The 13,033-nt window shown below is 37.2% G+C and overlaps 2 protein-coding genes across 3 annotated transcripts in view; both read left to right on the forward strand.

Annotated features, from left to right (window-relative positions):
- LOC122116283 (renin receptor-like) overlaps positions 1–11,218 on the forward strand; it is an 87,360-nt gene extending 76,142 nt beyond the window's left edge. The window contains exons 1-2 of one of the 2 annotated variants that reach the window (XM_042689922.1): positions 9,100–9,177; positions 9,968–11,218. In XM_042689922.1, the coding sequence (XP_042545856.1) occupies positions 9,135–9,177; positions 9,968–11,169 (1,245 nt within the window). In that variant the 5' untranslated portion in view covers positions 9,100–9,134 and the 3' untranslated portion in view covers positions 11,170–11,218. Of the gene's footprint in view, positions 1–9,099; positions 9,178–9,967 lie in introns of those variants that run through there. The other variant, XM_042689923.1, reaches the window with a different exon arrangement.
- Fto (FTO alpha-ketoglutarate dependent dioxygenase) overlaps positions 1–13,033 on the forward strand; it is a 388,710-nt gene that overhangs the window by 76,129 nt on the left and 299,548 nt on the right. The window lies entirely within an intron of this gene.

Consider the following 13,033-nt stretch of genomic DNA (forward strand, 5'->3'; position numbering starts at 1 on the left):
ATGTTTATTAGCTTGATTTAATCATTCCAAATGTGTGTGTGTATATATACATATAGGTGTATATATGTATATATATGTATATATACACCCAAACAACACTTCTTATTTTATATGTGTATAAATATTTGTCAAGAATAAAATAATAATATTAAAAATAATTTACTGGCTTCTAGTGTAGCTTGGTATTGTTGGAATGCCTTGTTCAAGACATTTGCAATTTTACTGATCATTCTTTTTAACAGTAGAAGTGACAACAGAGTAAAAAAGCAAACAATAGTATTCTTGGGACAATCATATTGCATATGTGGATCCATTGCCATACAATTCTAGTAGGCCTGTTAGGAAGATCTGAATAGGTAGATGTTTAGAGTTAAGAGTTTGCATAATTTATTTATTTATTTTTTGTGCTTGTCCTGGGACTTGAACTTGGGGCCTGGTGCTGTCTTTGAGCTGCTTTTGCTCAAGGCTAGCTCTACCACTTGAGCCATAGCACTTCTGCCTTTTTTTTTTTTTTGATTGTCAATTGAAGGTAAATTCTTATAGACTTTTCTTTCTGGGCTGACTTCAAACTGTGATCCTCAGATCTCAGCCTCCTACGTAGTTTAGGGTTACAAATGTGAACAACTAGCACCTCGCCATAATTATTTCTTCAAAGCTAATTTTCCCTTTCTTCTGGAACTTATTGAGTTATATAGAGAACAAGTTTCTCTCCCGTTTCTAGGATTGCTGTGAGCTAAGGGTTGGAATTCCTGGCACTTGATTGTTGTTTTTTTTTGTTTGTTTGTTTTGTTTTAGTCTAAGAAATACAGGAAGTTTTTCTTTTTCTCAACTGTCTTTGGTGATAATTCATGTTTATTTCCAATAACTATGATTGTGTGTTGTTGCTGTTGTTAAAAAAATAATGAGTGGTAAGTGTTGCAGACATTGCTTGTTTGTGTGACAACTGACTCTGACAGGGTTAGAGGTGACCAGCTGTTGGGGACATTGTCAAAAAAGCTTCCTCCAAAAAAAGGATCTTCAATAATAGGCACAAATTCTTCCCGTCATTGGTCTCCTTGATTATTTGTTTGTTTGCTTATTTATTTACATATATATATTTGGTACTCTTTCTGCTTGTTGAATTGCTGTCAGGTCCCCACATAACAGCATCTCTTCATTGCTGTGAATAAAGCCTAGATTTGAAGCAGTGGTTAACTGATCATGTAAGAGAAGAATCCCAATTTTCCAGCTTCTTTTCTTTATTTTTTTTTAACTTCTTGGGTGGTTGGGGCACATCATTGAAACAATTATTACATTTATTCAAGAGTTTGTCCTTTCTATTAAAAAAAAAAATCCAGCCAAGTGCCTTACGGTGAAGAGGGAGGGATTGTGTAACTAGAGTCTCCTCTTAACTGGTCTTTATTGTTCAAGAAGACTGATCCCTTTGTGTTTCAGCTTGGCACACAGAATCAGTTTTAATTTAACAGTCCAGCTCCTTTAATAGATCAATTCTCTATTGTGTTTGGAAATTTGGTACGCTCCCAGTTTACTCTCTAAGCATAGGCTTCTTTGGAGAAATTGGGGCGGGGGCGTCAAAGAGGATTAGTCATTTCGGTATGATTTATAGTTTTATCCCAAAGCTCTCATTTACTGGCATTTGTCAGAGAAAGTAAGTGGGTTTTGTAAATGCCTGCTTTGTATTGGCTGCTCTACTTGGTGTTTTATGTGTTCTTATCTAATGCTCAGAATGACTTTTGATTTTTGTTTTTGATTTTTTTGTGCCTGTTCTGGGGCTTGAACTCAAGCCTTGGCGCTGTCCCTGAGCTTTTTTTGCTGAAGGCTAGTTAGTATTCTGCTGCTTGAGCCACAGCTCCACTTTTGGCTTTTTGGTGGTTAATTGGCGACAAAAATCTCATGAACTTTTCTACCTGGGCTGGCTTCGAACCATGATCCTCAAATCTTAGTCTCCTGAGTAGCTAGGATTTAACTACTGCCATAGTTCATGTTACTTGGAATTTAACACCCTTAATTTGTGTTTACTCCTTCATTAGTGAATATGTTAGATTCCTTCCTTCCTTCCTTCCTTCCTTCCTTCCTTCCTTCCTTCCTTCCTTCCTTCCTTCCTTCCTTCCTTCCTTCCTTCCTTCCTTCCTTCCTTCCTTCCCTCCCTCCCTCCCTCCCTCCCTCCTTTCTTCCTTCCTTCCCGAGGAATTGAACCCAGAGTATGCTAGGCAAGTAATCCACCAGTAAGCTACACTCCCAACCCTAGATTTATACTTTAAAGATGCAAGTTTAATTGTGTCATCTTAATATAGCCTTTAATGAGCACATCATACACATAATGGGGTTTTCTCTTGCTCTGACTGACAAACCCAACATATGGCTTCTCCTGTCTCAGATCCAACTGCTAGCCTTCACTGTGCTCCAGAATCACTTGACCCTTAAAACCTCTAGGCCGGTTCTTCCTCTGGTCCTTTGTTCTTTCTGCCAAGAACTTTCCTTTCCCAAATGTATACTCAAACCTAAAGTGATGCCTGCTCAGTGTGCTTTCCTAACCACCCCACTTCAACTTTTCCTCCATTACCTCCATTACTAGATTCTGTTTTCATAAAATCATTGATGCAGAGGAGAGTGAGGTTATGCTGGTAGACCGAATTTCAGTCTTGGTCCTGCCTCTTACTGGCTGTGTGATTATATAAGACACTAATTTTCTTCATATAAAATAATACTATATCCTTCCATTGAGAGATTTAACTAAATTTTTGTAATTTTTATAGTAGTTTCTGACATATTGTATATAGTTATATTGTGTATGACTATGATCTATTAGCTACTATTATTTTAATGTAATTGATATTAAAATTTGTTTTATATTTTATTGACTATTTAGCTATTTTTCTTTCTCTTTCACTAGAATATAAGCTTCATGAGGAAAGGAACCCCATGTGTCTCATTCCATCTGTATCCCTCAAATAGTTCTGAATCTTTGTTGATTATCAAAATAGGAATTATCATTGTCTCTGTTTTCCATAATTAACAAGCAGGATTCAGAGAAGAAAGTAACTTACCCAAAGTTACACAACTTCTGTATGGTAGTGGGCTAAAGGGTTAGACAATAGATTCCACCGGCCAGGTCCTTCCCATTATTCTTGTCCATTATACTTCCTAACTCTGTCATGTTTGATTCCTGATTTGTGGGTATCTTTTTATACAAATTCTAACATGGCTCATGAAATGGAAAAAGCCATTTTTGTGAGCATAATACTTCAAGACCAAGAGTTAGACCAAGAGTTAGGCCAAGAGATAAATTAGGAGAGCGAGATCTGGTCACATGTGCTAAGTTGAAAGGATAGATTAAAAGTTAGGATTCTTGGGCTGGGAAGGTGGCTCAGTGTTAGAGCGCTTGCCTTGCATGCATGAGGCCCTGGGTTTGATTCCTCAGCACCACATAAGCAAAAAGAAAAAAGCCGGAAGTGGTGCTGTGGCTCAAGTGGTAGAGCTCTTCAGCCTCAGCTGAAGAGCTGAGGGACAGTGCCCAGGCCAGAGTTCAGGCCCCACGACCGGACCCCCCGCCAAAAAAAAAAAAATGTTAGGACTCTTGCCATGGGGATAGTTACTTATGACCTTGGGGTTGGGTTACCTGAAGAGAGACATATGCTTTGACTTGGGACTGGAAAGACTCCTGATGTCATATGTTGAGCTCTTACTATTGTATTGTCTTAACCTGGGAGAAGCAGAGGTGGAGAACCTGAGCCATTGGCTCCTGCAACCTATGGAAGACTGTTGGCTTGGATCTCCCTTGTAAAAGATGGTGTATGATTCTGGTTCATGATCCATGGAAGCTTCAGTGGCTCATTTTCTTTTTAAGAGAAGAGGAGAAAAAAATACAAGTTTGGTAAGACTAGCAGATCAAGGTTCAAATTTCTGTTGTGCCTTTTTTTTACCCGCCCCCCCCCCCCCCCCATTCTGGGGTGGAATCCAGAGTCTTGTGTGTGCCAAGCAAGAATCATTCTACACCCTCAGTTTCTTGGCTGCGTTTTTGCACACTACTAACCTTGTCTAAACTCCACTTGTTCCCAGATTGACTCTTTCAATAGTATGATGAAAGCTGTGGACCCTCTCCCCAGAAAAGTGCTCATGTACTCACACTTCACATTTACTTTTATGGGTTAGTGATGTCTCTGAAACCCACTTTAAGAGTCTCTACCAGACTATAGTCCTTATGGGACTATAGTCCTCATAGGTCCATAGTGACTAAATGATTTGTCCAGGGCCTCTCAACTAGAATAATGGTAGAGCTCATGGTCTGTAATTTTTACCCTTATACTCAATCAGATTAGTATTTTTCAGCTCTTCTTAAGCCAATATCTTTCATTGATATCTGTGTGGCTTAAAAGCCTCCTAGATAAAACGTAGCCATTTTCATGCTGAAGGACACTCATTACTGTCTGTAGTTGGATTATTTATTAATATTTATCCTTATTTTACATAACATAAATCTTATAAAACATAAATTAGACAAGGACAGGAATCTTTTTGTCTTATTTAGCTCAATCCTTAGAGCTTTGTACATCATAGGTGTACAATACATTTTGGTTGAGAATGAGGAAGGTGGAGTTACCTTTGCAGTTCAAATAACATCAAAAGAGCTGGGATTTCCCCCATCGTTAGCAGTAATTTAATAGTGATTCATTGAATGTTTTGCACCTCAGACACTGTATCAGGCATAGAAAGAAAAGATATATGGTGCTTAAATTCAGACCTAAAGTCTAAAAAAAAAAAAGCAAATTAGGAGGACCAAATTGGACTTTCAGTTTTTTCAATTAAATTTAATTTGAATGTATACTCCCATTACTTTCTTTGACTTATCTGCTTGCTTTTTTCATTTAAGTGCTTGATTTCTTATGACATTTGTGTTCAAATTATAAGTTCTATAGGTCAGTGGTTTTTAAACCTGATTGATTGTTACCTTGCTTTGGAGACTTTAGAAATGATGCACACAGACGCAATCTAGATCCTTCTCCTGACTTTCTGAGTTAGTGAGGCTAGGGTGCTCTCAGAAGATGTACCCCAGTCCCACTTTTTTTAAGGTGGTCATGTAAAAATCGATAACTAAGTAGGCAGTTATAGTGAGCCAGCCACCTCAAGCTAGATACCACTGCCCTTGTAGGTGAATACTGTATGCAAGTTCTTGATCTTATGACCTGAACTTGGTATTCTATACGAATAGTTTCTTCTCAAAGAATCTATGTACATTTCAGTACGTGATTTATTCTAGGAGGCTCTGCAGAATCAAATAGTATGCTTGCTGCCTGTATACTTAGGCCCTGAAAACTCTCTGAAGTTGTGTAGGTAAATGAGTCTAAATATCAAACTAATACCTAAGTTGGTTATGATCCCACATGCTCTTCTGTAATTTTTCCGTGTATGGTTTAGCACTTTATATAGATTGAACATATAAATTGGCCCTGGATTGGTTACATGGTACCTTTTAAGACAATGCTTTTCTGTATGTGTGTAGCAAAAGAGATGGATTGTGCTTTTCCAGGATTTTTCTTCCTTTAGTTGGAGGAAAGATAGCAGGCATTTATTAGTGGACCTGCAAATAGGTGAGCTGTCAAGGTGTTGGCAGTGATAGGCTCCTCTGGGTGGAATTCAGGGCATCCTACCAGCAAAAAGAAGGCTAGACTTAAATGATTTCACATTTGGGCTTTACTTCTTATAATTGCTGAAGTGCTAAATTGGGTGTGACAAATCTAACAGGTAATTGCCAAGAAGGTTTCATTACTAGTCATTCAGTAGATAAATGATGCTCATATTAGAACTAAGCAAAAAAAAAATTAAACTGTTTTAGAGTAGAATTCACATATTGCAAATGTATTCACATATATCCAAGCCTTTTCAATGTGTTCATTAACTTCATTCCTTTTCCCCTGCCAAAGTGTAGTAGTATATGGGGTTACAGAGGAGGTGAAAGTGGTGAGGGATTATGATTTAAGAGAAATTATGAAAGAGGTTAGGATTGGGAAGGAAAGCTGTTTTCTTATAAGGTGGTAAGTATTAAATGGCTTTTGGACAACACTGAGCTCTAAATAATTATGTTAGAGCTAAGCTTTTGATATTATTCTAGCTTGAATATAAGTTATAATTGTGAGACCAGTCTCAGTAGATTTCATTCATTAGGAATTTGATTGGTTTAATGAAAATAGTTTTAGAAGTCATATCAAAGCACAGTAAAACCTAAGATCACATCATTGTCTGGAGACTTGAGCATCTCTGGCTGAGCATTAGTACGTGTAAGAGGTTTTTTTTTTTTTTTTTTTTGCCTCCTCGATTCACTGCTGAATCTCATTAACTAGAAAGATGCCTGGACTAAAATAAGTCTGAAAATAATTGAGTGAAAGAAGAAAGGAAGGTACACTTGTTTCAGCTTTCATGGAGCTTACATTCTACTGGGAGAGACAAGTAGTAAGGACAGGTCAATAAACATGTTTATGACAGTTTGTCACTATGTTGAGGGTGCTGTTTTTGTTAGGATGGTTTGGGAATGAATAGATGAGAACACCAAAGTTGTGCAAAGCCTAGGGAAAAGGATTATTTGAGGAACAGAAAGAAGGCCTGTATGACTTGAGACTGGTGAATGAGAGGGAGACTTGCTATAATTAGGAAACACAGTAATGTCAAAGAGTATAGATTTTATTCCATGTGCAGAGGGAGCTCATTAAGAAAGAAATAGTATATAAGCAAGAGAGTGGCATGATTCCATCTGTTTTTTTAAAAAAAGAGATGCTCTGATTTCTTTGGAGATTGGACCATAGGCAGGGGACAAAAGGAAGGCCAGAGGAATGTTGTAGGTGAGGGTAAAGGTCGCTTGCCTCAGGAGGATAACTGGAAGTGAGGAGAAGTAGATGGATTTGGAATGGATTTTGAAGCAGAGAAAATTGTTTAGTGGTCTCAGGGTTGCTTGAGGAAGTTGACATACAAGAGAGTACATAAACATACACATTATTTTTATATTATTTTGGCCATAAGTAAGAAAAGTACTCTTCGAACTTTGGGGATTACTAGTTACTATGGGTGGAGAAACCAAGCCTGTGTGCTGCTCCTCTGATATGGTTCTGTGGTTCCAAGCATTTTTGACAGCATATATTCAAAAACAGAATGGCAACACACACTGTGTATCTTTTGGCAGATCAGACCATACTGAAATAAAACCAGAAAATTTAACTGTGCTTCTTGAATGGAACAGGACTCAGAAGAGATTATCTCAGATGTAATCTATAAGATAATTTGCCTTCTTATAAGCAAAAATGTTATTTAAACATTTAGAATGTCTAAATTACTATTCTAGATTCCTTGTGGCTGTTTTGAGTTAATTGATTCATTTGGATAGTATGTTTCTCTGATGTTTTAATAGGTAACAGTCAAATGAGGTGGAAGACCATAAGAATAACGCTAATAGGTGGTACTATCAAGTTATTAGCTTAAGGCTGTTATATAGAAAGACTAAATGTGACCTGAGCATTCTTGTTAAAAATCCCACACCTTCAGTTGCTAGGCAGCAGCATTTACATTCCAACTTGTGTGTCCCAGTTAAAGAGCTTGCTGTGTACACCATCATCTTATGGGCCAATGGACAGCTAGATAAAAATGCTTCTAAATATTATTGCAAGAGGACACTGGGTTCTTCTTACTGGAAAATACAACTGGAAAACTCAATTTGTTGAATTACTTTGATTTTAGTAATCCAAAAAATGGACTTGGAAGGGACTCTCTGACTGTAAATAGTAAGTATAAATATACCTCTTAGCTCAAGTTAAACTTACTAATTGGAATAAAAAACTTTTTTGGGGGGGAGGAGTATGTGTGTGGTAGCTTCCAGAATTGTCACTAGTGGGATAAAACTTAACATTGATTTTAAAAGACTCTCATATAGTTGTAGCAGATTAAATTTAAGACTTAACAGTAAGACTGATATGGTGGTACATGCCTGTAAACCCAGGACTCTGGGTTTATAAATTAAACCAACCTGGACTGTATATCAAGACCTTACCTCAGAGAAACTAAACACCAAGGAGGACAGAGAAGGGAGATAATAAGGGTTATAGAGAGAAAGGGTGGGGGGAGATTGAGATTGATATCGAATGGGGGGAGACTGACATTGCAATATTGACAAGTGAGTTTTTTATTTCCTGAGTTTTCACGTTTTTGCCCTCAATTTAACTTTCTCTGCAAGTCTGGCATGTTTAACGAATCAGATAAACATGTTTGATTTGAAGATTATACAGTATGTCCCTAATCTAGGTGAATCAAATGAAGTTGTAGTTAATCAAATAATAAGCTCGAGAAGGCAAATGAGTGTGTATACTCCATGGGACTGATAGAGGTCTACACCAGTCAGTTACTTCTGACTGAATTATTTTATTGCTGGTTTATGGAAAAATAAACACAGAAATGAGTGCTCCTGATTCTTGTGATTGGTTTACTCTAGGCTAGTCCCTTATCTTTTTTTTTTTAATTTAATTTAATTTTATTTGTGAACATACTGTACAGAGGGGTTACAATTACATGGGCAAGATAATGCGTACATTTCTTACCAAGCATTGCAGTCTCCTCCTTTGGTTTACCCTTCACATCCCTTCCCAGCCTCCCCCCTAGTCCCTTATCTTTTGTTCTTATCAAATCTCCCTCTTTCATTTAACATAATTGTGGGTAATTCAGAAACACCATGTTTTGTTCCATGGAGTGTGTGTAGTGTCTGGTGGGAATATCAATGAGAAACCACAAAATAGACTGTAGTTATTTCCACCAAGTAATGTTCTTCCAACATTTATAAATGATTTGCCCTACAGGAGAGACAAGTACAGATTTCTGGGAGCAGGAAATTATAATACAGTAGATCTTCTTCAGAGACACATCCTAACTAAAGCTTGTAAATTCTCCTTCATCTTTGCTCATTATGTAATCTTAACTGCCTTTCCCATTTGTAGTTATATAACTATTCTGTATTTGATATAAAATTGACCTCATGTTCAATCTTACATTGTCTTTTGGACAATAGTTTTGGTAGTGACATTTCCTTCTTTTATTTCTTTGGTCTCCAGAAGGGCAGTTACCTTGAAGCAATCTCCTGGGTATAGAAGATTTGTGAGCATATGTTCCTTATCACAGTATATTTTCTCATTCAATGCATATTGTGTAAGTAGTAAAAGTTGTGTTTGAAATTTCAATTTAAATGAAACATTTTAGTTTAAGATTGCAGAACATTTATAAAGTTGAAGTATATCACAAAGGGAAAGCTTACAATCTGTTATTGCTGTGTACTTTAAAATTAGTTATGATTACTTATCTGAATAGACTCTTTGACATACCTACAAATACAAAGATAGTCTCTGAAACAAGGTTTTCATGTACCAAATTTAAGGCCTGGATTGAGTTTTATGGATGAGAGAGATACCTTGAAAATGGAGTCATTGGCACAGGCTCCTGTGCAGGCAGAGCTGTAATGAATTGCAACTTGAGCTCGGATCTGCAAAATACTCAGAGAACACAAGCAAAAGCAATTTTTCCTCTCATGAACTAGGTTCTCCAAAAGCAACAAGTACTATTTGTCTTTTCAGAATGCTGTTCTGTAGCTTAGCTGTTAGACTCTTTGTGGTTTAGACTTAACATGACTGAGATTCCTCTGCCTAGATAAACTTGACAGCTCTCTCAGGATATGAGGAAGATTTCCTAACTTTAATTTAGAGGGATACTCTGCATTTCTGCTTAGGCAATTGTGAACTTTTTTTCTACTCTCATTCCCTGGTGCTAAAAAATGATACCTGGTTGCTGGGTTTGAGAACAGTATGTGGCCTCAGACCTTTAAGACTATCTGGTTTAGAAATCCTATCAAGTGCTTAGGAGGGTTTTTGGAATTTTTTTCCCTAGCCTTTCTCAACTTCTTAATGTCTTAAAAATTATTTTCCTTTCTGTCCTTCAAATATAGTGTTTGTAATGCTTTTTAAGAAATTGTGGCGGCGGACTCTGGGAGTAGAAACCAGCTCGAGCAAGTCACCTCCTCCGGCTGCGGTGGTCGCCGGTGTCCCGCCGGCCGTCTGTGTCGCCTTGCACTGCTGCAGCAGCCGCGGCACGATGACGACTGCGTTCCTCGTACTCCTGTCCTTGTTGGTGGCAGGTGTTTGGGGGAACGAGTTTAGTATATTACGATCACCAGGGTCTGTTGTTTTCCGAAATGGAAATTGGCCTATATCAGCAGAGCGAATCCCAGACGTTGCTGCATTGTCCATGGGCTTCACTGTGAAAGAAAACCTTTCTTGGCCAGGACTTGCAGTGGGTAACCTATTCCGCAGGCCCCAAGCTACCATTATGGTAATGGTGAAAGGAATAGACAAACTGGCCTTCCCCACAGAAAGAGTCATCTCCTACCCCTTGGAAAATGCAGTTCCTTTTAGTCTTGACAGTGTGGCAAATGCCATCCACTCCTTATTCTCTGAAGAAACTCCTGTAGTGTTGCAGTTGGCTCCCAGCGAGGAAAGAGTATATTTGGTGGGGAAGGCTAACTTGGTGTTTGAAGACCTTTCAGTCACATTACAGCAACTCCGGAATCACCTGTTTCAAGAAAACTCCATTCTCAGTTCACTCCCTTTAAATTCTCTGAGTAGGAATGAGGAAGTTGACCTGCTTTTTCTTTCTGAACTGCAAGTGCTTCATGAGATCTCAAGTTTGTTAACTCTCCACCAGCACGTAGCTGAGGATCATTCTCCTGATTTGTATTCCCTGGAGCTAGTAGGTTTGGATGAAATTGAGAAACGTTATGGCAAAGAGTCGGAACAATTCAGAGATGCTTCTAAGATCCTCGTTGATGCTCTACAAAAGTTTGCAGATGACATGTACAGTCTTTATGGAGGGAATGCAGTGGTAGAGTTAGTGACCATCAAGTCCTTTGACACACGCCTGGTGAGGAAGACCAGGATGATCCTTGAGGCAAAACCAGAGAAACAAGTAATTCCCTATAACCTGGCATATAAATATAATTTTGAGTATTCAGTGGTTTTCAACCTGGTACTTTGGGTGATGATTGCCTTGGCTCTGGCTGTCCTCATCATCTCCTACAACATTTGGAACATGGACCCTGGATATGATAGCATCATATATAGGATGACAAATCAGAAGATCCGAATGGACTGAACTTTCCTTATGTCATACTTACACAAGGGGTTTGGAAATAGGTCATTTTCTTAAGATACATCTTACAGTATGATTTAAAGTATAGATGGCATTCTTAAATTTATCAAAATGAAAAAACAACAACAAACTTTGTTCTCTGTTTTGTGTTTTTTTAGACTGAATTGTAGTATTACTGTGAGCTGAATTCTGTAATACAGAGTCTATATTATGCTCAAATGTTACAGACATTTAATAATGTAATTTCTATTTAATAAATGGAAAAATTCACTGATAAAAATATAAAACACTTATAATAGCTTGTTATTTATGTTGGGAAATGCACTGAATTTATTATAGAACTTAAGAATGCTTAATTTTCTCATGTAGGGTAAACTATTTATAAATGTCCTAGTTTGATATTAATATCTCTGAAACAAAAGTTTTTTAAGTTAGAAAAGCCCTAAGATACTGGATATGCTTATACGTTTGCTTAATTTTAGAATTGACAGGATAGTTGGTTTTTTTTTTTTTTTTAAACCATTTCTTAGAGTTTGGTGATCTGTATAGTCTAATTAAGGTATTAGAAATACTATGCTGGGCCATGTGTTGGTGCCTCATGCCTGTAATCTTAGCTACACAGGAGGCTGAAAGCTGAGCATCGTGGTTTAAGGACAGCCAGGGTAGAAAGTCTGAGATTCTTATCTCCAAGGCACCAGCACATAATTGAAAGTGGAGATGTGGCTTAAGTGGTAGAGCATTAGCTTTGAACTAAAAAGCTAAGTAAGAGTACAAGGCCTTGAGTTCAAGCCCAAGTATTGTCACAAAAATAAGTAAAGGTAAAAATAAGTACTATGTTGATTGAAGAAGAGACTAAATTAGATTATATGAAACCAGATTTTTAGGGGACATCTTAAAGCATGAATATAAAATATTGTGATTTCACTAGCTTTTCCCATGTAAATGTCCTATGGTTTGTGGTATAACTGCATTCTATAAAATATTAGGAGGAAATGATTTATACCTTTCATATGAAAGTGGACCAATGTGTACAAAGAGTGACAAAGCTGATTCAAAAAATTGTGGCAAAATATATGATTTACCATCTTAACCACTTATAAGTGTTGAATCAAGTGATGTTACATACATTCTTACTGTTAGGTAACCATCACTATGCCCATCTCCAGAACATTTCCATTATTGCATACATTGTATTATTGCCTAGCCACGATACAGTATCTCCCTATGTCTGCCTTCTCAAAGTCCTGTTTCTTTAAATTGGACTAGTCTAGGTACCTTTTATAAGCAGAATCACACAGTATTTGTACTTTACTGACTGGCTTATTTCACTTAACACAGACTTTTCAAAATTTATTCATGTTATAGCATGCATACACATTTTATTCCTTTTTAATGCTGAATAATATTCCATGAAATGTTTATATTGCATTTTATTGATCTATTGAAATGCTTTTACTTTTTTTTACACTTGAAATGCTTTTACCCTTTAGCTATTGTGAACAATTCTGCTATGAAGATGGATGTACACTTAAATTTTTATTTTTACTTCTTTTGGGAATAAACTCAGATATAGAAATACCAAGTCATGGTTATTCTGTTTTTAAGTTTTTTGAGAAACAGCCCCAGTATTTTCCATAGGGGTTGTACCATTTTATATTCTTAAGAACCATGTATAGACATTCCACATTCCTGCCAACAGTTGTTATTTTCTGTTCCATTTTGTTTGTTTCTGATAGTGGTCCTAGGGGGTATAAAATGGTATCTGTTTTTGCTTGGCTAACATCTACTACCTTTTCTGGTTTCAGTCAGATGTTACTTTCAGGGGAGAGCCTTCCACAAGCCTTTCAGTTAGGTGCTGTGGTTCCAC

The sequence above is a fragment of the Dipodomys spectabilis genome, unplaced genomic scaffold (genome assembly GCF_019054845.1).
Source record: "Dipodomys spectabilis isolate Male_0828 unplaced genomic scaffold, ASM1905484v1 ptg000130l, whole genome shotgun sequence".
NCBI lineage: Eukaryota > Metazoa > Chordata > Mammalia > Rodentia > Heteromyidae > Dipodomys > Dipodomys spectabilis.